The 22398-nt window shown below is 42.5% G+C and overlaps 1 protein-coding gene across 3 annotated transcripts in view; it reads left to right on the top strand.

Annotated features, from left to right (window-relative positions):
* SUFU (SUFU negative regulator of hedgehog signaling) overlaps window positions 1–22398 on the top strand; it is an 82303-nt gene that overhangs the window by 14208 nt on the left and 45697 nt on the right. For all 3 annotated transcript variants that reach the window (XM_059476870.1, XM_059476869.1, XM_059476871.1), the window contains exon 3: window positions 9283–9419. In XM_059476870.1, the coding sequence (XP_059332853.1) occupies window positions 9283–9419 (137 nt within the window). The remainder of the gene's footprint in view (window positions 1–9282; window positions 9420–22398) is intronic.

Raw genomic sequence — 22398 nt, 5'->3', positions numbered from 1 at the left:
ACAAGCTGAGCTGTTTTGCAGTTTCCATAAGTGAAGTGGTTTGACCAAGAAGCAAAACTATTTTGCCACTATTAAAATTCTTAGGGGTAAGCCTGGAGCCACTGAAGGGGTGGAGAGGTAAGGACACTTTCTTTACTCCTTTGTTTGATTTTTAAGAGGCAAAGATTTATTTTATCCTTTTGGACATTATCTTACAACAAATAGAGTTTATGTAATATTCACAAGCCCTAGAAGTTTGAAGTGCTTCAAAGGAAAGATAGTCTTGCAGGAGAAGCTTAACACTTAAAGGCAGATTAAAAAAAAATCTGTAGTAGACTTTTCATTGCAGATGTCTCATGTTTCCCTTTTGGGAGTCTTTCACCAGCAGTCCAGTGCTTTCTGTTCCCTGGAATTACAGCTCAAGCTCCAAGGACCTTTCGCTGCCTGCTTAATTGATTAAGATCTCTCATGGTGCTCATCAGTATATTTTTAAATGCACCCTTTGCAATGAAAAGAGGCTATGTAACAGCTCACCAAGGAAGGCAGAATTGTGTGGGTTTCTATAGCTGATGAAGTGAAAGATCAGGGATTGAATTCGAGATCCATCAGGATTGGAGAGACATAGGTGGGTTTAGGTTGCAAGGGACCATAAAGATCTTCTAGCTTCAATCCCTGCTAGCCCAGCTTCCTCAAAGCCCCATCCAGCCTGGCCTGGAACTCTTCAAGGAATGGGCACCCACAGCTCTGCTGGACAGCCCTGTGCCAGTGCCTCACCACCCTCACAGTAAAGAATTTCTTCCTAATATCTAATCTAAACCTACTCTCTATCAGTTTAAAAGCATTCACCCTTGTCCTGTCACTTCGTGCCATTGTCAAAAGTCTTTCTCCAGCTCTCCAGCCCTTTTGAGACTGGAAGGTGCTCTGAGGTCTCCCTGGAGCCTTGTCTTTTTCAAGCTGAACAGGCCCAACTCTCTCGGCCTGTCCCCAGTCCTCTGAGCATCTTCATGGCCATCCTCAGGACTTGCTGCAACAGATCCATGTTATTTTTAGGATGGGAGTCCCAGAGCTGGATGCAGCAGTCCAGGTGGGATCTCACAAGAGCAGAGTAGAAGAGCAGAACCACTTCGCTCAACCTCCTGGCCACACCTCTGGTGGTGCAGCCCCAGATACAGTTGACTTCCTGGGCTGCAGGTACACCTTGCTGGTTCTCATTGAGCATTTTGCCAACCAGCCATGGGTGCCTACAACCTATTTGCAGGCTTTTGGATCTCAGGCTCATAAAAGCTCCTGAATACCTTTTATGCCCCAAGTTAATTTATTGCACAGCTGAGAACTTAATTGTATGAGAGTTCTAAAAGTGTGCTCAAGGATATGCTGAAGTTTCCTTCTTGCATGATATTTCTTAAGCCAGCAGGAAAGTAATGGGAAACACCAGTGTTTATATTCTACGTAAGGTATTGGAGTCCTGATCCTTGCCTGAGACCTTTAGGCAATGCTGAAAAATACTAACTGTAGCTGTCAGTGGCTTTGAGGGCTTTTTCATTTTCTTTCCACCCTCCCTACTGCTTTTGAAAGGCACTTTTGTTATGAGAATAGGTTCCTCCGGCAGCTGCAGAACTTTCCACAGTAGCAGCTAGGAGGGAGCCAGCAGACACTGCAAGGAGAGCTGGTGCCCTGTTCCCGGCTGCTCACCAAACACAACAATGCTGCTCTTCCCAGCCACGCTGGCTCCAACTAGCCCTCTGCTCATGTTCTCTTGCCTGGTGAGGTTGCAGCTGAGCCTTTAGGTGAAGTTGTGGAGATGTATTGCCATTCTCTGTCTGTCAGAGCTGAGGATTCAGATCCAATAGGAAGTGGGATCCATGTGCAGATGGAAGTTTGTCTTGTCTAATGCACTGTGTCGTGCAGTGACTGTGTGCTTTGCTGGCAGAATCACCTCCAGCTCAGGCCAAATGAGAGCTCTGTTCTTCTGGGCCTTGTAGAAACAAAGTATGAGTAGTTCTGAAGTGCAGCATAAATAGGCAGCTTAAGTAAAATGTTACAGATCTTGATAAGTTTTTTTTTTTCATTAGTGCCTTTACTCTTGTTCTGTGAATGCAATAGTAAATCCTTATTGTACTCCTAGTTTTTCTTTCCAGATCCTTTCAGTGGGCATTAAGATGATGCGAGTCTGCTGCAACTTCCCAGGCTTTTGCAGTGAAACTGTTTGCACTTTCTTTGTCAGGAAGCGTAGCCTCACTTGTGGTGCTGGTTGTGATGGTTCAGAATCTGCTCTCAACATCTCACCTGGGCTGGGACTGATTCTGCTGGCCATGAAGTGGAAAGCCAGAATAGCTCTGTGGGGAAATGTGTGAGCCCTTGAGCTGAAACACATGTCAGTAGTCTAGTTACTTGATTGCACAAAGATTTATTTATTTTTAATAAGTTGCTTTGGAAATCATGAAGAGGAACTGGTTTGGTCTTGTCAGTTTAGCTATAATTGTAATGCGAGAATAAATCATCACTTACTGGTATAGCTACATCCAGGCACCATAAAATAGAGAAAATAAAGTGTAAACTGCCCTCATATGAACATCTTTTGCTGGAGTAGGGAGTGACATATCCCATGCAACCTCCTGTTTCACATTTGGTCGTTTTAGTCATTTCCCATGTTCTGTATTTGTCCATGCTGTGCAGAATGTGGAGTTAATTTCCCAGCTTTTGTGACCTTGATAGATGGAGCATAATAAGCATTTCCTATATGATGAGTGTGTCACATTACTTTTTGAAGCAGGGAACTATCATTATTTACATCTGAGAATCAAATCCCTAAGTAACTTGTTGAGGATGAGAAGTTTGTAGCAGATCGGAGGTTCAAACTTAGGTTACCTGGATGCTGTTTGAGCACTTTCAGAGTATTCTGAAGTTTCCTGTTAATAATGAGGCAGATACATCTCTTTGGCACTGATAGAGCCTTTGCAGCCTTTTGCCCTTGATCTGCAAGCACTATCCCTACAGGTGTGATTGTATGTTGGCACTCTCCAGAATGAGACAATAATGCTTCCAAGCCTCTAGAGCTCAAAGGGATTAACCTCCAGCAGCTAAGCATGATCTTGTTCTCCTTCCAGATGGTACCACTTTCATGGCATGGACAGCAGAGCCTCAAAGAAACAACCCCCAGATTGCCTTAACTTGCAGCCCAGCACATTTAGGTGACCAGAAAACTAATGGTGGCTTACTTTAACATACAAGGTTGGAGATAGCATAGTTTAGGAGCAGTTTCCTAGGTGATTGGACAGGAGCTGAGTTTAGGAACCACTTCTGTCAAAATTAGTTTAACTCAAGTGTTTGTGAATTATTAGCTATGGATTCTGCAAGTGCAGTTCTGCGTACAGAGTATAAGTAGCAGAAGTTCATACCCGTGTTCTTGGCCACGATGATTTGTAGATCACTTGGATTGGAAGGGACCTCCAAAAGTTTCCAGTTGCTTTCTCAGAGGGCTGAGTTCCCTGGATCAAATCCCTAGGTCTGATTCCAGAGTTTGATCGCTATCTAGTGACACTATATAAAACAGTTGTGCCTGCAGAATTATGAATAAGGTTGACTTGACTCTGTAGGTTTAGAGGAAAAAACAATTTATCTGTTGTATCAACATTTGTTATTTACAGAGACAATTGTGTAAAAACGAAATCTAAACTGTGAGTCTCCAGGTTTCAGGGCCAAGATTGTAACTGGCTGAGTTTTAAAGAAGCTGAATAGTAAAATCTGTGAAATCAGTGTTGTGTATATGTGAGTGAGACTGTACCTTGTCTCCTCTTCCCCCTCTGCCCTATAACAGCTTTTCCCTCATTGAATGGTAGCTCAGTGAAACACAATTCTGTTTACATACTGTCCAGCACAAATCAATTCACAAATTTTTATTCAGCTCTGTCTCAGTGTAAGCTTTCTAAGTGGATCTACATGAGTTTTTCAGAAAGCTGAGAAACTCCTCCAAATAACTTCAGAGTGAGTGCTCTGCATCTGTTTGGATTTAGATGTTGGAATAAATCTCTAAAAACAATTTAACTTTCTAGAAGAGTTTTCCATTTGGTTGATGGCTTACACATTTGATATGATGTACTGCAAGAGCAAGCTCTAAGCAGCAGCTGCTACAGACTGATATCTCTGAGCCCCGTGTCACTCACTTTCCAAGCAATTTTGCATGAACAGAAATCTTTGAGCATGTGTTCATTTTATGTTTATATTTGTCCTGCTTATGCATGAAGTTTTTTCTTAAATCAAGCTACGAAGGAGTCCAGTAAGATTGTGTGTGCAAGTTTGGAGTAGCAGGAGCTCATGGAATTTCCTGCTAAGTACTCTGAAGAGATAACCATCTGACATCCAGATAACAACCCCTTGCTTCTCTTACATGTTTTTACATGAATTAATACTTTTTTAAATGTCAGGAGACAATCCAGGAGAATATGTGAGTAAGCAGGTAGGTTTTGGCTGAAATTACTCTTCTGGATACTTTTTAAGCCTTTTATGTAAAGGGGTTGCTGTGCCTATTTTCTAATGGAATTGCTTTACAGGAACCTCCCAGCATGCTATTGGGGTTCTCAGATGAGAGTTTTATACTGTTTGACAGCTGCACTAAAAACAACTGCTTCCTGTTAGGCAAGATGCTGGAAGCACTAGGTAGGGTCCTTTTTTTTTCTTCCTTTTTTTTCTTTTTCCCTTAAGCTCTGAAATCTGAGGGTCATTTGCTTATGGTGGGTAGAAATTGCACAATGCACCTGGAGCTTGAATTCAGAAGACTGACTGTGCATAATCTTCTTTAAGATAATGACTGAAGTGTTTAGCTCAGTGGCTGCTGAAGTCTTCTCCTTTGGTTGTGGACAGGAGACCACCCTTTGTGTTGCTTTTTGGGGGGCAGTAAAAGGGAAGTGATGCATGTCTCAGGTGATTTAAGTAATTCTCAGGGAGGACCTGTGAGGTTGGTCGCTGGGTACCTTGATGCTTTTTGTGACAGGTATTAGCTCTGCAGCCTTAAAACAGTGTTTAGGATTGGACTCCCAAGTGCTTTTTCTTGTTGGTGTCAGGCTTTGTTCTCATCAGGCAGAGTGGTGGATCCTGTCTGTCACCTTGGTTTGACCATCTCCTCACACTTTGAAAAGATCCCAAGAAGCTGATCTAGAGTACTGAAAGCTACAGATTGGCAATTATTCTGCTGAGGAGTTTTTGGTGGGTGGGATGGGAATCAATTTTAACACAGTTAAAATTGGTCCTGATACAAATACCAGCATCTCTTTCTGATGTTAGATTTAGAAATGTAATGATACTGTATTTCTGCAGCCTTCAAAATGGTATCAGAATAGCTCACCAGCAGCAGAACAGGTAACTGTTTGTGTAGAAGATGTGGAAAGATGCAATTAAGAAGTTTAAGTAAAAGACATCTTAAGTGGTTTCACAAAAGTAGTGTTGAGGCAGCTGAAAACTGAGTCTGAGACAAGTCATTCCAGAGTGCTGTGACCTTGCTTCCCAGAAGAGAGTCAGTTTATCTCTCTGAAGCTGTTGGGAGTGCAGCTGTGACTTCTGAAAGTGCAGTCCTAACTATCCCCAAACAGCCTGAAAGGGCTTTCTTGTTGTTCTCAGGCTGAAATAATCATAGTGATTTCCCTATGTAAACTCCCGTTTCCAGGGATTGGTTCACCTAATATATTTATATGCACATACTCTTAAACTCTCAAAAAAATAAACACCTAGTACACTCTGCTCCTTGTACAGAGCTGTGTAGCTTTCAAAAGCAGAATTGCAGAAATACTGCCATTTGCACTGCAGTGAAGCAAACCTTCCCTTCTTCCTTGCAAAAGTGATAATGAAAATGCTTTGGCATATAGCTTTGATTTAAACTGAAAAGCCTCTGGTTTTCAGAGCTGCTTTTAAAGCAAAGGGCTACTTTGGCTTTTGATCCTCTTAAGCTGGGTTATTTGATGTGAAAAACGTCCTGGGTACTCTGCTGCAGAGGGGAGCAGCTTTTCAGTTCTCTGTGTGTGGTTTCAGAAGAGGGCCTGGCAGAGTGTGGGGTGGTGGGGGGCTCAGGGGGGCCTGGTTGCACAGCTCTGTAAATAAAGGGGCCTCTATTTCTTTGGATTCTTTTGCTGGAACTAAATATCATGATCAGTGAAACTCTTACCTCATTAAAGGAACGAGGCAGGCTCCTCCAGCGTATGCGCAGTGCTGCAGTGTGGTTTGTGCTGAGCTGATTTGCTGAACAGATAACAGGAGTTTTAACCTAAGAATGGCATGTAATGTATGACCTTGGCTTTTGAAAGGTTTATTTTTGTTCTTTTGACAAAATAAGGTTTTAATATTAAATATGGGGTTGGATTTGACTTGGCAGATACCAGAGCCTCTATTACTGCTGTAGTCATAATATTAAACTATCTGATGTGTGCCAGTGAGCATGCAGCAAGCCAAGAATTTTTCCATCAGTGTTTATTTTTCTGAAAACTTACCCAGTTGCTTTGCAGTTGGGTTGGCTAAAAAAGGTGATGTACCCTTAGGTTGGAGGGAGCCAAGTGGTGGTGGGCACAATATAGTCCATGTAGACTCTTTATACTTAGCATCTTTAGTTTTGGGGGAAAATAGGGGTTTCCCCTCCCCCACTTCCCCCTTGTGTTTTAGAAGTGTTTAGAAGAAACTTTCACTCAAAACTCCAGGGTTCACCAGAACCAAGACATAAAACAAACTATGTGAAATATTCAGATCTGTTAGTACAGAAATTTAATGCTGTACTGCAGCTTTCAGTCTATGTAGCAGGGCCATGCAGGGATACAAAATAAAAAAATTCTGAGCCTTTCTCCCTGCACATGTTCCATGTCAGACCATCATCTTACTGTAAGGCTGAGAGGCTTTTGGACTGCTGTGCTGCAAGAATTTGACTGAATAAATTACCTGTAAAGCACTTCGGTGCTGAGATGCTGAACTAAGCTCCAAAGTCCTTGCTCTAAATTGGCTGTAGTTTGAATTGGTTACCGTCAGATTTAAGCCACTACCACCCTTCCCTGCCCCCCCCCCCCCCAAAAGCCAAAAAAACCCACTAAAACCCAAAAACAAACAAACCACCCGAAAAAACAGAAACAAAACAACAGAAGTACCCAGCCAACCTAACCATGACCAGAAAAACCTACACCAAAGCTATAATCTCATTCCTCACTTCCCTAGCTCTCAGAGAAACTAGCCCCAAATAGTGCCAGAATCAAGTTTCTGTAGATCAAAGGCTGTAGTCAAAGCATGTTGCCTCTGCAGCTGGCACAGGAGTTGTGTCAGGCTGACCTGCTGGGAATGCTTTCCACTGGAAAGGGAGCAGGTTGGTGCAGGTACAGGTAGCAGAGAATGTGGGGAGGTCTGTGGAAGAGTTCATGGCTTCCATGGGCTTTACCAAGATTTCTTCCATCTGTGTATTGTTACCCTTTCACCCATTTTTTTGGGGGGGAAATGAGGTCTGGTCTTTCTGTTCTGGAAATATTCTTAGGGTTTTTAGCTTGTTCATTGTCTGGCTGGGTGACAGTGATTGATTTTCTAGAAATTTTCTGGAAAATTGGGGGGGGGGGGGATTTGGAACTTACAGGAAGAAGCACAAGTTTGAAAATCTGCAAGCCTGCAAGGTGTGGTGGGTTTTTTGTCCAGCTTCTTATCATCCTCCTAAGATAATGCTTAAGCAGTTGAGACCTACTCCGAAAGGAGAAGACTGCCACGAGGACCGAGTGTTTCCGCTTGAGGAGTATCTCTGTCCTTGTGAGAGATGATAAGCCATTTGTTCTGTCTTCCATTGGCACATGTATCTGGAGATCTTCGTTTTCTAATTGAGAAAAATAATTTCCCATGCTACTTGCCTTTCTACTAGCAGACTGATGCATCCTTATCACAATTTTGAAGCTAGGGCCAGTGTGAGCACTTGCAGTAAAAAGGATATCTGTAAGAGAAGCCAAGCTGCATAACTTGGCTATTGGATAACAAAAGCAAAACCTTTGGCAAAAATACTAATAAAATTACTATGCTAATTACATTCTGAATATTAATATTTCTTTCTATGAAAGACCTGTCTAAATTAAGCATAAAGTATTTCCAAAGTAATCATGAGTATTCAAAGCCACATATGTCACAATTTCCTCAAAACCAGATTACCAAGCTAAAATTAAATAGATCAAAGATTTTTACTTTATTGACTGTTACCTCAGAACAGCTGCAAAGTGCAGGTGAATTACATGTTTTTAAATTTTCCCTGTATTTTCACCAACTTGTGACCATTAATTATTCAAAAACATTTTAAGTCTTTAAATAAAAATCTCTTAGATGCAAATAAAATTCTTCTAAGTTTTAACAGTTAATTTGAAAATATAAGCATTGTATGCTGCTGCATTTTCTGAGTGTTCTTTGGAAGGTATGTCTTGAATCTTTGAGGATTTAAAAAAAAATCTTAGCATGGAAGTAGCTTAATGCTTGTTTCCTTACCTTTTTTTTTTTCTTATATAGTAATTCTCTGTTTAAGAGTCACACTGCCATATGAACAAATCCATTTAAGTAATGTTGCCTGTCAGCTTTACTGCTTTGTGAGTACTGGTGTGTTGTGACCAGCAATGTTCTCCTAAATACAAGTGTTGCTTTAGATTTGATGGATACTCACCTAAACACTTCTGTTATTCAGTAATTTTCGTATGGATCAATGTAAAGCATGTGTGGTCTTCTTTAAACGGTTATTTTTGGGAAGCAGAAATCCAAGAGGTTAAAAAAAAGCCCACTGAACTCTAGCTCATTTCATATTAGAAGTAAAGCTGTGTTGTTTCAGAACATGCCTTGAAAGGAGGAATTTCAATAGGGAGCCGTCTTACTTTCCAAAAACTATAGCTGTGAAACATCAGCTCGAAGGCTTTTTGTTAACTTTGATCTTTCTTAGAACTGACCCATTCATAATGTGTTTCAGTTTCTGGTTTATGCTTTTTTTTCCTGGAATCAGTTCTTGAAAATTATCCACTTTGAAGCATTTTTATTTCTCCCTTTAAGAAATATTTATTTTTTTCCTTTACTAACTGATATGTGAAACTAATAAAATACTTTAGGGATGCTGGTTGTCCAAGATACAACTTTGCATTTGTGAGGCTGCCACTGTCCTGTATCAGTCAGGTAGATCTGCACATGTGGTTACAGAACACAGGGTCCAGATTCCACTCCCTGGATGGCTGGTTCTGTGAGGAGAATGCTTCCCCTTTTTCCATGGTCCCAATCTTCAATCCTGCTCTGGTTACAAGTGTGTCATGAGTTTTTATTTTTCATTCCCTCCAGGTTTACAGGAACAGATGGACCGAGTGGTTTTGGGTTTGAGCTGACGTTCCGGCTGAAGAGGGAGACGGGGGAGTCGGCGCCGCCCACCTGGCCTGCAGAGCTGATGCAAGGCTTGGCCAGATACGTCTTCCAGTCAGGTACCACGGGGTCAATACAGGCCTTGCTTCCTCCTGCTCTGCTTCTGAAAGGCCACATCTGTTACAGGGTGTGACACTTGTCTCACCACCACCCAGTCAGGTTTTGGGAATTGTCTTTGTGTGGGAACCCAAAAGAGTGTGTTCCTTCCTGCAGCCCGACCTGCAGGGACAAAACCAATTGTTGTTTAGGTTACTGCAAATCCTGAGTATCTAAAAGCTGAAGTTACACAACAATCAGTAACTATAGGAGGTCTGCCCAGTGACTCTTTCCTGCATAGCTGGATTCACAGAATTGCAGAATCACAGAATGAACTAGGTTGTAAAAGACCTTTGAGATCAAGTCCAACCTATGACCTAACACCTCCTCATTAACTAAAGCATGGCACTGAGTGCCACGTCCAGTATCTTCTCACAGCAAGAAAAACACATTTGATTATCCTGAATGGCTGAGGAACAGCCATCTGATAAGGTCTCACTTCTCAGCAGAGCTTCCAAAAACATTGGAGCTCTATCACAGGCAAATCCCTTCCCGTGGTCCTGCAGCCAAGCAGTAGCAATGCATATGGACATGGTGTTGTTGAGATGTGAAAATGTAAAAATTGTAAGGAATGCTAAGGGCTGGGAGGGCCAAGGAATTAGCAGTTGTGAATCATTACTGCTGGTGGAGAATTGCCAGAAAACTGGGAACCAGGGTACCTACAAACCATCTTCTTGCACTGTTCTTTCATAGTTTCATTTACATCAGCAGATTGAATGTTACTTTTAGTGCCAGCACATGAAAACCTGTGCAATGGCTGATGGCTAATGTACTTGAAAGGCACTTTCCAGCATCACAAGATCTGAATGACAATATTTAAAGAACATGTTTAAGTTAATTTGAGGTCCTTTACAGGTAAAGTACCTTGTAAATCAATGATTATTGAATTTGTAGCATTTTGTACCTGCTGAACTAGTTAATAAATTGCTCAGTAACTTCTGATTCTGCTGATGATTTTCAGTCAGCTGGAAGAGTCTCAAAAGAAAAAGGTCTGGGTAAGAACAAGATTGCTCTGCTAACCTCTATGACAAATCTGAGGTAGTGCCAATCTTTTGGGTATTTTTCTAAATATTGGTAGACATAGTTCAGTGCCAGCCCAGATTATTGCTTGTCTTTTTGTAACATTTGCTATGTAGCTGTCTTCCCCAGTTACCATCCAAAATTTGTCTCACTTTTGTGTCTTGATTTTTACAACTGTTAAGCATCTAAATCTATGAGACTGTCATGATATTTTACATTGTTTGAAATTCCCATCCTGCCTAAATTGTATTGCGCAGCAGCTTTTTGCTACTGACCATCAAGGATGAATTAATACTCACATTTTCTATGCAATGATTGCAGGATCTGAAGAAAACATCTGAATCTAAAGTCTCCCTCTTAGATACAAAGTAATGTATGTGTTATGTGTTAACATATACTAAATATCCTGCATCCCATTTGAAACATTTTAAATTTCCTAGTTCAGGCCAGTTCTCACAGCAGTTGCTTGTTGGTCACTATGTTTTCATTGGTGAGAGGAGGTCTGCAGAGTGAAATGGGATTTGGAATGGTACTTAAGGGCAAACTTCTTGGTGATTAAGTTGGCAATCAGGGCAGAGACTTCCCTTGTTTGGTTTCTGCCAAAATGTAGTCCCATCTTTTTGAACCTCAAAGCCAAAGAACTGTTCTTAGAATGAAAAGACTGGTTGTGCCCATGCTTATCAATCTGGCATGAACCACCCTCCTGTGTTATCTTCTGCTTATCCATGCTGCTTTTTACTTTATATCCACCATGACTCTTTACAGGCACACTGAAACTCATCCATGCTGCTGGATTCTAGCCTCTGGGTGTTTAGTTTTCAATTTGCCTTATGAAAAACAACAGTGTATGAATCATAAATTGACTTCTTTCTTTGACTGTGTAATTGGGTATGAGCCAATACCATGCTTATCATACAATGGGCAAACCACATGCTGGGTTACCTTAGGAAAAGCATGAGCAGCAGATAGAGGGAAGTTATTACCTCTTTGGCATGGCACTGAGAAGGGCTTGCTTAAAATATTGTGTCCTGGTTTTGGCCTTTAAGAGATACTGAAAAACTGGAGAGTGTTCAAGGTGGTCAGGGTTCTAGGGCATGTGAGCCGTGAGGAAAGCTGGAGGGAGCAGGGCCAGTTTAGCCTGAGAAGAGAATGTGCAGGGTGTTCTAATTGGAGCCTACAGCTGTAGGGAGGGTAGTTACAAGATTGTGGGGTCAAGCCCTAGGTAGTACATCAAAGGGCTACAGCTCTGAATTGCAATATGGGAGGCCCTGGAATAGCTTCAAGGAAAACTTGCTCACAAGGAGAGTGGCAAAGGACAGGGAATGGTTTATAAGAGAGGTGCTGGAACTCTATTCCTGGAAAGGTTCAGGAATGGCTCAACAAAGCTAAGTTGGTCCTGATCTAGCATTGGGGATGGCTCCACTTCTAATAGGGAGGCTGGACAAGTGACCTGCAAAGGCTCCTTAAAATATCACAGAAGTGTTGGATTTGGGGCCTTTTTTTCCATGCTGCTTTATACTCTTCAGCAAGCAGCTGTGTGTTGTCACTGACTGTTACCAACCATTCCTTGCCTTGTATAAAACAAATCTGTATGCTGTGCAACAAGTGAAAAAATTCTAGTTTTATTTTAGTACAAATTTGATTATCACATATCTCTTTGAGAAAGAATTTTCTCAGGCTAAAATCATCTGGTTAATAATAGACATCACATTAATCCTGAGAAGATTATGCATTTAAAAGTAAGACTTGTAATGGGGCCTATTTTATCATGTTTCTTCTTGATCTTTCAGGCCAATGCCAGTTGACCACAGCTAGATGCAGTAATTTTCTAATTTAGTCAAAGATCTCTCACTCCATTGCTCTGCAGAGTCTCCAATACTTCTACATCTGATGTGTCCTGCTTTATTTTATTCTACTCCCTTGAGCTGTCTTGTCTCAGAATGGCAGTGTCCAGAGCAGTTCTCCCTTATGTCACTCCTGGGTAATCAGGCACCCAGTCCTCAGCAGTGTTACTTTCTTTTCTGCCTGGTAGAGATTTCCCCAGTTTGACATTCTCACTCTGCAGAGCCAAGTGAGCTTCTGCCATTGTTTTTTCTCATTTTTTTTACAGGACTTCTCTATTCAGATGTTGAAACTTTAAAACTGTGAAGTATTTGAAGGGTTGGTTCTTCTGAAGCCCATTGGGCATGAAGCAGGCTGTGGCATGACAGCATTGTTTTACATGATGAAAGGTTTCTTTTTGCTCAAGTTCTTTCTGACTGTAGTGCTTAGAGCATTTGTCAAATGAAACTCTGGGAAGTGTTGTTTAACTCTGGTGTATGTACTTTAATGTCGTCCTCTTCAGTTGTTTAAAAAAAATAAAACTATGGTGTATCTTTAATACTCCAAAGTAGCCTTAAAAACATTTGAAGAACTGAAACAACTGAAGTAAAACTTAACGAATCCACTCTGAACAAGGAGCAAGAAAAAGAATAAAATCAGCAGAAACTTTTTGGATGGGCTCCAAGCACTTTCGCATGTCAGAAAATTGTTTATGCTGAAAGCTGTACTAAGAGCTAAATTCTTATCTCTTGATAAAAGCCAACTTTTTAGTTATCATAGAGGTGTGCTGCTGAGTCCAGCTGAAGCTGGGGGAGAGTAAGGTGTAGTCATACTCCTGCTGAGCCTGAGCATTTTCAGGTGATGATGACTGAGTTGAATATTCACCTAGCAGCTACTGCTGTCCTAAATATTATTCCTGTGTATTGCAATTGCAAAGCATGTCTCATTGCAAGTGATGGATTTTTCTAACAAATGTTTCTAGGCAAATGAGTGTTGCATTCCTTTGTTTCTCTCTCTCCTGCACTGTGGCAGTGCTTTAGAAAAGCAATCTTCTGCATTGAATTTCAGACCTCTTTCAGCCTTGGCTTCTCTGTTCACTGTAACAAGCGCTTGGTGCTTTTGATTAAAGGGCAGTACTTACCCTCCTTCAACAACACCAAGCTTTCAAGTCTCAAAGAGTTTTATTTGTGGCTTTATCTGTTCTTAATTTTTTCACTGTTTGACCATGACCACAAATTCCAACTCTGTTAGTTTCAAAAAATCCCCAAACCTTCAAACCTTGAAAATGAAACTTTGTACAATTCTGTGACCTTAGCTTGTCGTGGTTCATGGGTGTACTGCAAATATCTCATGGTAGAACAAATTTATACTTCAATTCAAGTGAAAAGGAAGAAACGCTCTTCCTACAGAAAGCTTATCCAGAGCTTACAACAACTGTTAACTCTTCATGTACTACAGTACTAAGACCCTTAATCACCACACTATGGTTTGTGTTTTCCTGAAATTAAAGTTTGCATTTTTTTTTTCTCTCTAGGATAAATTTATGTTGTTTTCAAGGGTCTGTCTGATATGTGTGATGAGGGCAATATATTGATGTAGCATGGGAACAAGTACATGTGTGTATTGAACTCTTGCTGCTTCCATGTTTTTAGCCTGAAAGAAAACAGCTGCAGCTGTCAGGTATGGGTTTGGAGAAATGGTCATGAAAACTCATCATGCAGAAAGCCTGAAAATAATGATGTGGCATATGTCATGGTTATATTCTCCACAATGCACAAGCTGTGGTGGGGAATGAGCCCAAAGTATGAAGAGCATGTCCATGAGTTAGAAACTTGCAGGTTGGCTGAGCTTGATGACATTTACCCCAGAACATATCAGCATGAGCAGGCTGAGCCCCTGCTGGTTTAGGGGACACAGGTAGCACCACAGGAGACTGGAAAACTGGCAAATACTGTTCTTCACATCCCATTAAAAAACCTGTATCAAAACCAAAACAAACTCCCAAAACAAAACAAAACAAAAAAAACCCAAACTAAAACAAAAAAACCCACCAAAAAACGTTTCTAAGTGGTCAATCAGATTTCAGGTCTTAATAAACTGCTAAGAGAAACAAACCATCCAGAAAGCATCCACAGAATAATGGATGTTCCAGCATGGATTTATCAACAATAAATCACAAGAAAGTAAGTTACATAGGAAGTAATGAATGTTCATTACCTTGATACTACTGAGACTTTTTACGTTGTCCCAACAAGTGTGTGAATGAGCTATCACTCTTACATTGAAAGTGAGGCTCAGTGGGATTAGGGGATCTGATGGGGGTCACAGACCTGCAGCCATGAGCCAGCAGGTACCTTGGCACCTGCTGTCCTGCCATACCCCCCAGGCCTTGGCTTCACATCTCCTGGGGTCCAGAAAGCTTCAGAGGAGTAGTCTCAGTGACTCTTTGATTGCCAACATGTTTTCAAACATTCTTGACACAGGCCAGTTTCTGTGTGTAAAAAGGAAAAAACCAAAACAAGCGACCAAACTCAAAACCTAAAACAAACTCCTTGCTTCCTTGAATACAAATGAAGCTTCTCTGGCTTGTTTGTAAAGCTGTTTATTTCTTCCCAGGAGGATGACTAAAGCCAAATAAAATGTGCCAGTAATTCATACACATTTTTCCCTGACTGTACCCTTATCTTTTTCTTCCCAACCCCAGGCCGATTTATTATTCTCTTCTGGTTGCTATGGCTCTGGAAAATATATATTTTTTTCTATCATCTGTTTATAATATTGACCCGTTTCCAGTGTAGAGCTGGCCTGTCTCCTCTCTAGTATTCCAGGATTTTAGATTAAAATTGTATGGAGATTAACTGTGTTTTTTAGCTCTACAAAGAAGTATAAATCAACATCAATTTCAATTCAACAGAACCTGTTCTGCAGTGTGAATGCTGAAATTGTAGCACAGTAAATTGCTGTAGGTGAACAGGACACTCAACCAAGTGTGCAGGGGCTGCGTGCCTTTATTCTGCAAAGGGGTATGGAAACATGAAGTCACTGGTTCCAATTTAACCCAAGTTTGTCATGGCCAAAAGCTCTCATCATCTGATAGTTATTCAGCGGTCCATGAGAAATTGGTTGGGTTTTAGCCTAATTCCTCTTAGATGTTTCCCATAAAACAAGCTGTTCTGTGAGCAGCAGCTCAGATTGAGCCCGGGCCTTTGCATTTTTGTGCAGTGTCCTGCACTGGTGCAATAAATCCCCTTCTCCCCATAGTGCTGCCTTTGAGCTCACCTCCCCAGTACTTCCCATCCCTCCCCCATCTAAGCCAGCCTTGTCACATCCCCTAGCTTCCAGCTGGGACGTACGTGCTGTAAGTGGTACCAAATGATGTGCTGGCTGACAAAACAAACCGGTTGCTGGCGTGCAGAGTGGTTGGCTGATGAGCTGGGCACGACAGGCAGCTGTCAAGCTCGTGCTTTGGTCCCTAACCTGTATCTGGCTTCCTCTGGAGCTGGATGGCATTGCTGAGGTTGTTGGCAACAGAATCGCCAGATGTAACTCTTGTAAATTGTTGTGAAATGCGTTGCAGCGAAGTGCTGGCTGCAGATAGACTTGGCCTTTTTACTCCCTGTTGTAGATCTGAGTTCCCTTAGTTAAAGTAATGCAGGTCCTCTCTGCAGGCTTGTAAAGCTTAATATTAAGTCAGTTTGTATGACTGTAATTTTTGGGACCTCCAGAGCCCAATGCTTTTATCCTCACTTGTGATTTTACCCAGCTCTCTTTTGTGGGTGGCTGCAGAGGCACAAGCTTGCCAGTCCTTGGAAAGTAGCTTTGCAGTGGCCTTGGCCATGGCTGAGGTTTCCCTGGCTGTGAACTAGCACCAGCTGGTGGCCTGTCCTTCCTCTCTTCATCAGAGTGCTGTCAGGTGTGGGTGGTAAACTGGGAGGGGGCATAGAGCAGGGACACAGCTGTGAATGCCACCACATGTGTAGTGTGCCTGTTCTTCCTGGCAGCACAAATGGAGTTGCATGGCCTTAGATTTTGTGGGATTACATTGAATTGACTTCTCTTCCTGTTTCCAGCAGGTGTTGCCCCTTTACAATGGTGGAGGCACCCCAGTGCCAGACTCAGCCCTGCCTTTTGCCTTGGAGCACTGTCACTTCATCAGCCACTGATGGGATAAGCTGGCCATTATTTTTGCTTATTTGTTATGGTTTTAGCAAGTAGCATCTTTCTGGCCTTTGTGACTTGCTAGGACCTTAGGCAACACTAGAGAATCTCTTCCCCATATATTTAATTCAGCTGTAGTATAGAAAAGCCCCTGCAGCCCTTTGGCCAGGTTTGAGAAGTGCAGGATGATTTCCCAGGAACATGAGAGGAAGGGACCAGCACCACTGCTGAGTGACATCGCCTTTTGCTTCATTAGCACGGGTGCTCTGAAGCAGGGCTGGGCATGAGGCTCCTCCCAGTCTCAAGTGTGGGAGTAGGAAAGCATGACTGGAACCCCAGGAGTTTCCAAGGACACCTGCACTCTCATTTTACTTGGAGGATGAAAAGTCTATGTCTTATATTGTCATTAAGCTGGTTATATAATATAAATTAAAGTATTTTCTTCCCTACCTCTCTAATCTCCCACAGTTTGGGCTTTTTTCCTTTTCTGCAGTTTGTCTGGATTCATGGTTATTTCCTGTGTCTTGCTGTGGAAGCCACTGTTGTCTCTCCAGCTTTTAGTTCTTGGCTGGGAACAGGTCTCTGACCTTCTCCAGCCCCAAAGGATAGGTTCACACTAAGGCACGGAGAGACTTTGCCAGGAGCAAAGGCACAGAAAGCCTTTGTTGCTTATAAAAGACTTTGTTGAAACAGAAGGAAAGCTGTCTTCCCCTAGACTGCTTTACTGATTACATAGTATTTCCAGGCAGTAAGTGAGGGATCTCAGTGCTGCCTGAAAGAGAAGGCTTGTTTGTAGCTGCTACTGCAATTTAGATAAAGTAGGTTTAGGCCCAGTTTGAGTTGGCGAGATTTCAACTGATGCTGTCCCTTTTAATTCTGTCAGCTCATGTCCTGTTCCTGCCTGGGAACTGAACTTGGCTTGTTGTTTTTCAGCTGTTCAGTACAGTTCATTCAGTTACTTTATTTTAAAAAAAGGAAAAGGAAAGCGGGTGGGAATTTGTCTTCTCTCTGTGTTTTACATCAGTCCATCTGCCCTGGTGCTGCTCTCAAAGGGTCGGGGATGGACAGAGCACCAAGGCTTGTAACTTTGATACATGGTTATACTAAGAAATGCACAAGTTATTTTAGCTTTCATATTGCAGGTGGGCTGCTATTGGGAGAGGGAGGGAGGGAAGAAGCTGGCACAGAGACCTGCAGGAAGCTGTGTGACACATCTCTGTGCAGGGCTGCTGCAGCAGCCCAAGTGGCAGAGGGACAGCCAGCAGGCCCCATGCCCAGGGACGCCTGGATGCTGGCCCCAAGCAGGTGTTTATCCACAGCGGCTGCAGTTCAAGATCAGGACTGATCTGGCTGTTTTCTGCCCAAAGTGGAGGGGAGCCAAGCTCTCTGCAGGAAGCCTTTTTTTCCATCCTACCCAGAGCCTCCCCACTGTAGGGGAGTGAGGAGGAGCCCACATGCTGAGACCAGCAAGCTCTGTGAGGAAGAATATCTCTTAACGCTGGAATAAAGGAATCTGGGGAGAAGCTGCGCTTGGTGAGCCCTGCCTTGGATAAAAGCTCTGTCCCCTGTACTGAAGCAGGAATGCAGGACAAAGGAAACAGCACAGGGAAGACAGAAAACTCCCCCTCCTGCTGGTGTGAGGTCTTTTGGCCTCTCATATACAAGGTCTTTGTCCCACCCAGCCTTTCTTGGGAAACGGAAGCAACTGCTTTAGCAGTTAAAAGCTTCTGCACAGAACAGTATTGCCTCCTCCTATGGAGGAGCTGAAAGCAGCAACACAGAGGGAGTGTTCTGCAGTTGCAAGAGCATCCTCTCTCACTGCCTGTGTGCAATTGTTTGGGATGCACAGAGGAGAGTTTGAAGGTTACACGTACTGAGTAGCCTTCTGAAAAGGACTGTGTTTTCCCTGGCAGCTGCCAAGCCCATGCTAGATGAAACTGCAGAGTAGAGTAACTGCAGATGAACTGCAGAGCTGGAAGTTGGGTTCACTGTTACATATCCACCTTCTTACACATTCTATTGAAGATCTGTGCAGCAAGTGGTGCTCAAACTGTGCTTTCTGACTAACCCACTCTGCCTGTGAGAGTGGCAGTGTGCAGAGCTCATTACAGATCATCTTCTGACAGCCTCAGAGCCAAAGATCCTTTGCAGCAGCCCGCTTAGCCAGGAGGCAGCAAATGGGCACAGCAGGGGAAGTGTTTTGTTCTTGGTGGGAAAGAGAAACTGGGAGAGAATATTCAGAGGTTGTGGGCAGCCCAGAACCTGAGGGAAGTGGACTCTTGTGCTTTTTGATTTAAAATTAGGGGCTTAAAGGAGTGTTCTCAGAACACTTGGGATGGTGTTTCAAATGATGCTCCATAAACAGGCTGTCCATTTTGCATTTGAACCATAAATACAACCCTTGGAATGGAATAAGTGTGTTTTTCTTGCAGTGCCGTAATGGGTTGGTAGAGCTCAGTGGTAACTATTTTTGCAAGTATGTGTGAATGCAGAGTTTTTCTGTTTCCTGCCCTTTGGCCTCCTGCTTTGCCAAAGTAAAACAAAAGTTTGGCCTGTGCAAGCTTTAAATTCCTGAAAATTTAAGGGAAAATAATCAACCACTGATAAACATGACACAGTGCTCTCTTGAAGACCTCTGCCCTCTTGTCTATTACAAGTCCCAGAACTAATGCCTGAGTAATTAGAACCTTTTTCTGAAAGGGTTATAATGTGATAACTTTGTGAATGTTTTCTCACAGACCATCTCCCCTTTCTTTGGGTTCCTCAAAGGCAGATCCTGCTTTTGCATTCCTTCAAGCTCCTTGAAAGCTCTTCAACAGAAGTGTCTTATAGATGCATATCTAGGGGAAGATCACAAGTGACTGTACAAGCTAATGGTGCTCATGGGTCCATTTAAATATCCTCCCTTCTCAGTGGCCTGCACATGTGCAGGTATGCAGGAGGTCCAACAAGGAAAAAAGTTTTTCCCTGCTGCAGTTCTGTTCCCTTCTGTTCCCTGAGGACATTTAAAGGTTGCCAAATGCTGTGGGCACCAGTCTTTGTTCTAGTTGCACCTTGATGGGAAACATTCAGGTAACTGTAAAACATTCTGGCTTTCCTGTGCCAGAACTCAGGATAAAGTTTGTAAATGACAGGTAAGTATCTCTTCAGACTGGTCATGTGGGACCACATGATGTGTAAATAAACTGTATTAAATACCTGTTTTGAGCTGAGTCCTTATCTGATAGAAGATCCTGCTGTATAATATCCTTTCTGGCTCCTGGGGCTCCACCCCATCCTGAGGCTATTCACTTTTTGAAACTTTTGACAATGTAACTACCATTGTAACTATCCTTTAAAGGGGTGCTGCAAAATGCATCTCCTTCAGGTGAAGGGTGCAGAAAACTGGTAGCAGTGCTACTGGGCAGGGGTGGAAGGGTCTCTTGCCTGACCTAGAGCAAGCACATCACTCCTGCTCCCTTATGGTTGCTGGAACAGGAGGATGGAGAAAGTAAATGGAAGACTGGGGGAGGTGAAAGCACCCTGCAGTACCCAAGGGCAATGGGTCTGAGTGATGGGTGTAGAGGAGCAAGAGCTTGGAGCAGCAAACTTCTGTGGGACTGAGGAGGAGCAACTCACATCTGTGTTCATTTTCTTTTTCTGCCATACTCAACAATGCCAGCTAAATCCTTTCATGCTGCCATGCCTTCTTCCAGCTTCCCCTTTCTGGAGAAGGGAGCCATGCAGATAAATCTGCAGATGGGTGAGAACTGTGTTGTTGCAAAAGCAAGGTGAGAGATGCAACCTGCCCTGGACAGGGCTTATACAGAGGGGACACCAAACACGATGAATGTGCCTGCTCCTGCTGTTTGTAAGAGCTGCAGAAGCCTGAGGGGAACAGAGTGGAGGAGCTGAATGCAGTTGTGGGGAGGAGAGAAAGTGTGGGAGGGGGTGGCTGGAGGAGCAGGCTGTGCAGAGTCAGGGAGAGGACAGGGGGCCCACCACTTGCAGAGGGTGGGAGTGTGCCCTGGGCACTGGAGTCACTTGCTGGGAGCCTGCTGAGAAATTCCCAGAGTTTGCAGTCATGGAAATTGTGTACACACGTAGCATGGGGCAGGAAGAAGGAGTAAGCCAGATATGCAGATCTGTAAGGGATGGAAAGAAATGTCTTGGAAAACAGGGGGTAGAAGAGGCTCAGAACCAAATTGGTTATTGTACAATAGCATTTAAATTTATTTTTTTTTCTATATTGCTGCACTCTGCACTGTGGCAGAAGGCATCTGGGTGCCTGGAGTCTACTTTGTGATAAGAAAAGCAGTATTTGTAACTCCATCAGTAGAAGCTGCAGTACAGTGAGAACACATTTTCCATCATCCCACTGCCAATAGTAGTGGTGCCTCTAAGCACAACACAGATAAGTGAAGAATCACCTTGCCCTGCTGGTAATGTACCCTGGGAAGTTGTGGGAGGCTCTTCATTGGGCTTTCAGTTCAAAGAATTAAATGATCAAATAAGTTTGTCTATGTTTGCATAAATTGATTGGGCTCTTTTGTGTGGGCTGTTTATTTTCCAGACTTAACACCCTGGAGCTGTGCAGTAATCATTTTTGTATTTTCAACCTGCAGAGCAATTTTTAGAAAATAAACTGCATCACGCTTCTCTGCTTTCTGAAACTGTCTTCAAACCTCAGAGGTCAAGCAGTCCTTACAGTATTGGTAATCTGGTTGTTTCCCTGCTATTTTTTTTAAGGAACCTTTTATCTAGGCCCCTTGTTTCTAAAAGCCCAATTTGAATCCCTGCAGTGGAGCTATTGTTTAATTGTATTCCTGGGATTTAATTCTTCCTAAGGGATCTTCTCTTATGCTGCATGTCTGCAGGAGGCAGCAGCACTGAGTGAATTTGCACCTCTTTGGAGTGCCAGGGCTGGGGCAGCTCCTGTTCCCAAGGCAGGAGATAAGGGGCAGCAAAACTGAACTGAAAAAGAAAAACAGGGAGGAAAAGCATTTTTTAAACATAATGCAAATATATCACAGCTTGGATTCTGCTAATTCCTTGTATATTCTTAAAACATGTTCATCTTGACTTGAAAACAAAATTATAAACTAACTGGCAGTGGGCCCCACAGATTATATCCCAATTAATTTTTCCCTTTACCAATCCATGTGTGCAGTTCTTTGTGGCTTAGGAAACTAATCTTGAGACTGAATTTAGCATTAATTATCCAGTTTAATGTGGCTGGCAAATGAGTCTAAATAAAGTTTGTTTTTTTTTTTAATACTCTGTTTTTAAAAATTTTTCATCCATATAATGAGTTGCAACAACAGTATTACTTTGAGATACTTAGGCATAAATTTCATCTTTAGCTTTTGTATTGATTTATTATAGCTAAAATCTTTATATGTATGCTTATATTTATTATTGAGCTAGTTAGAAATATATTAACTAGGTCTAGTGAAAAATATAGCTATTACATTTCAGCATTGGACTCTGTGTTTGCCCTTAGTTTCTCTCAATTAATTCTAGCTGTTTGGTCTGCAAAATGGTACTGAAAAACAGCATCAAATCTTACTTGTGACAGATTGCCAGATTACTTTTTTTTCACAAAGCCAGACTGAACATTAAAAATGTATTGGAGAAAATGCATTTATATAATAAATTATACACACCATACATGGGGTAATGGCAATGCAATAAATTACGTTGTTTCTGTAAGTATTGGATAAGCTGCATTCAATTTAAATGTCTGGCTGCATCACTGTCATGCTGGTCAGGAATTCACTGGGGGCCTTTTTAACATTCCTGCACCCATAAGTCATGGAGTTAAAATCCTTCTTTGCCCTCAAATACACAATTTCTCTGAGTTATGCAGGCTGACATCTGTGACTCGCTGCCTGCAGTTTAGCTGAGATCTCCGAGTCAGGTTTGTAGCCCTTAGAGCAGCCAGTTTTCACACTGCTGAGCACT

The sequence above is a fragment of the Ammospiza nelsoni genome, chromosome 8, assembly GCF_027579445.1.
Source record: "Ammospiza nelsoni isolate bAmmNel1 chromosome 8, bAmmNel1.pri, whole genome shotgun sequence".
Classification (NCBI taxonomy): domain Eukaryota; kingdom Metazoa; phylum Chordata; class Aves; order Passeriformes; family Passerellidae; genus Ammospiza; species Ammospiza nelsoni.
Note: the sequence above shows the minus strand (reverse complement) of the source record. Positions and strands in the feature narration are given on the sequence as shown.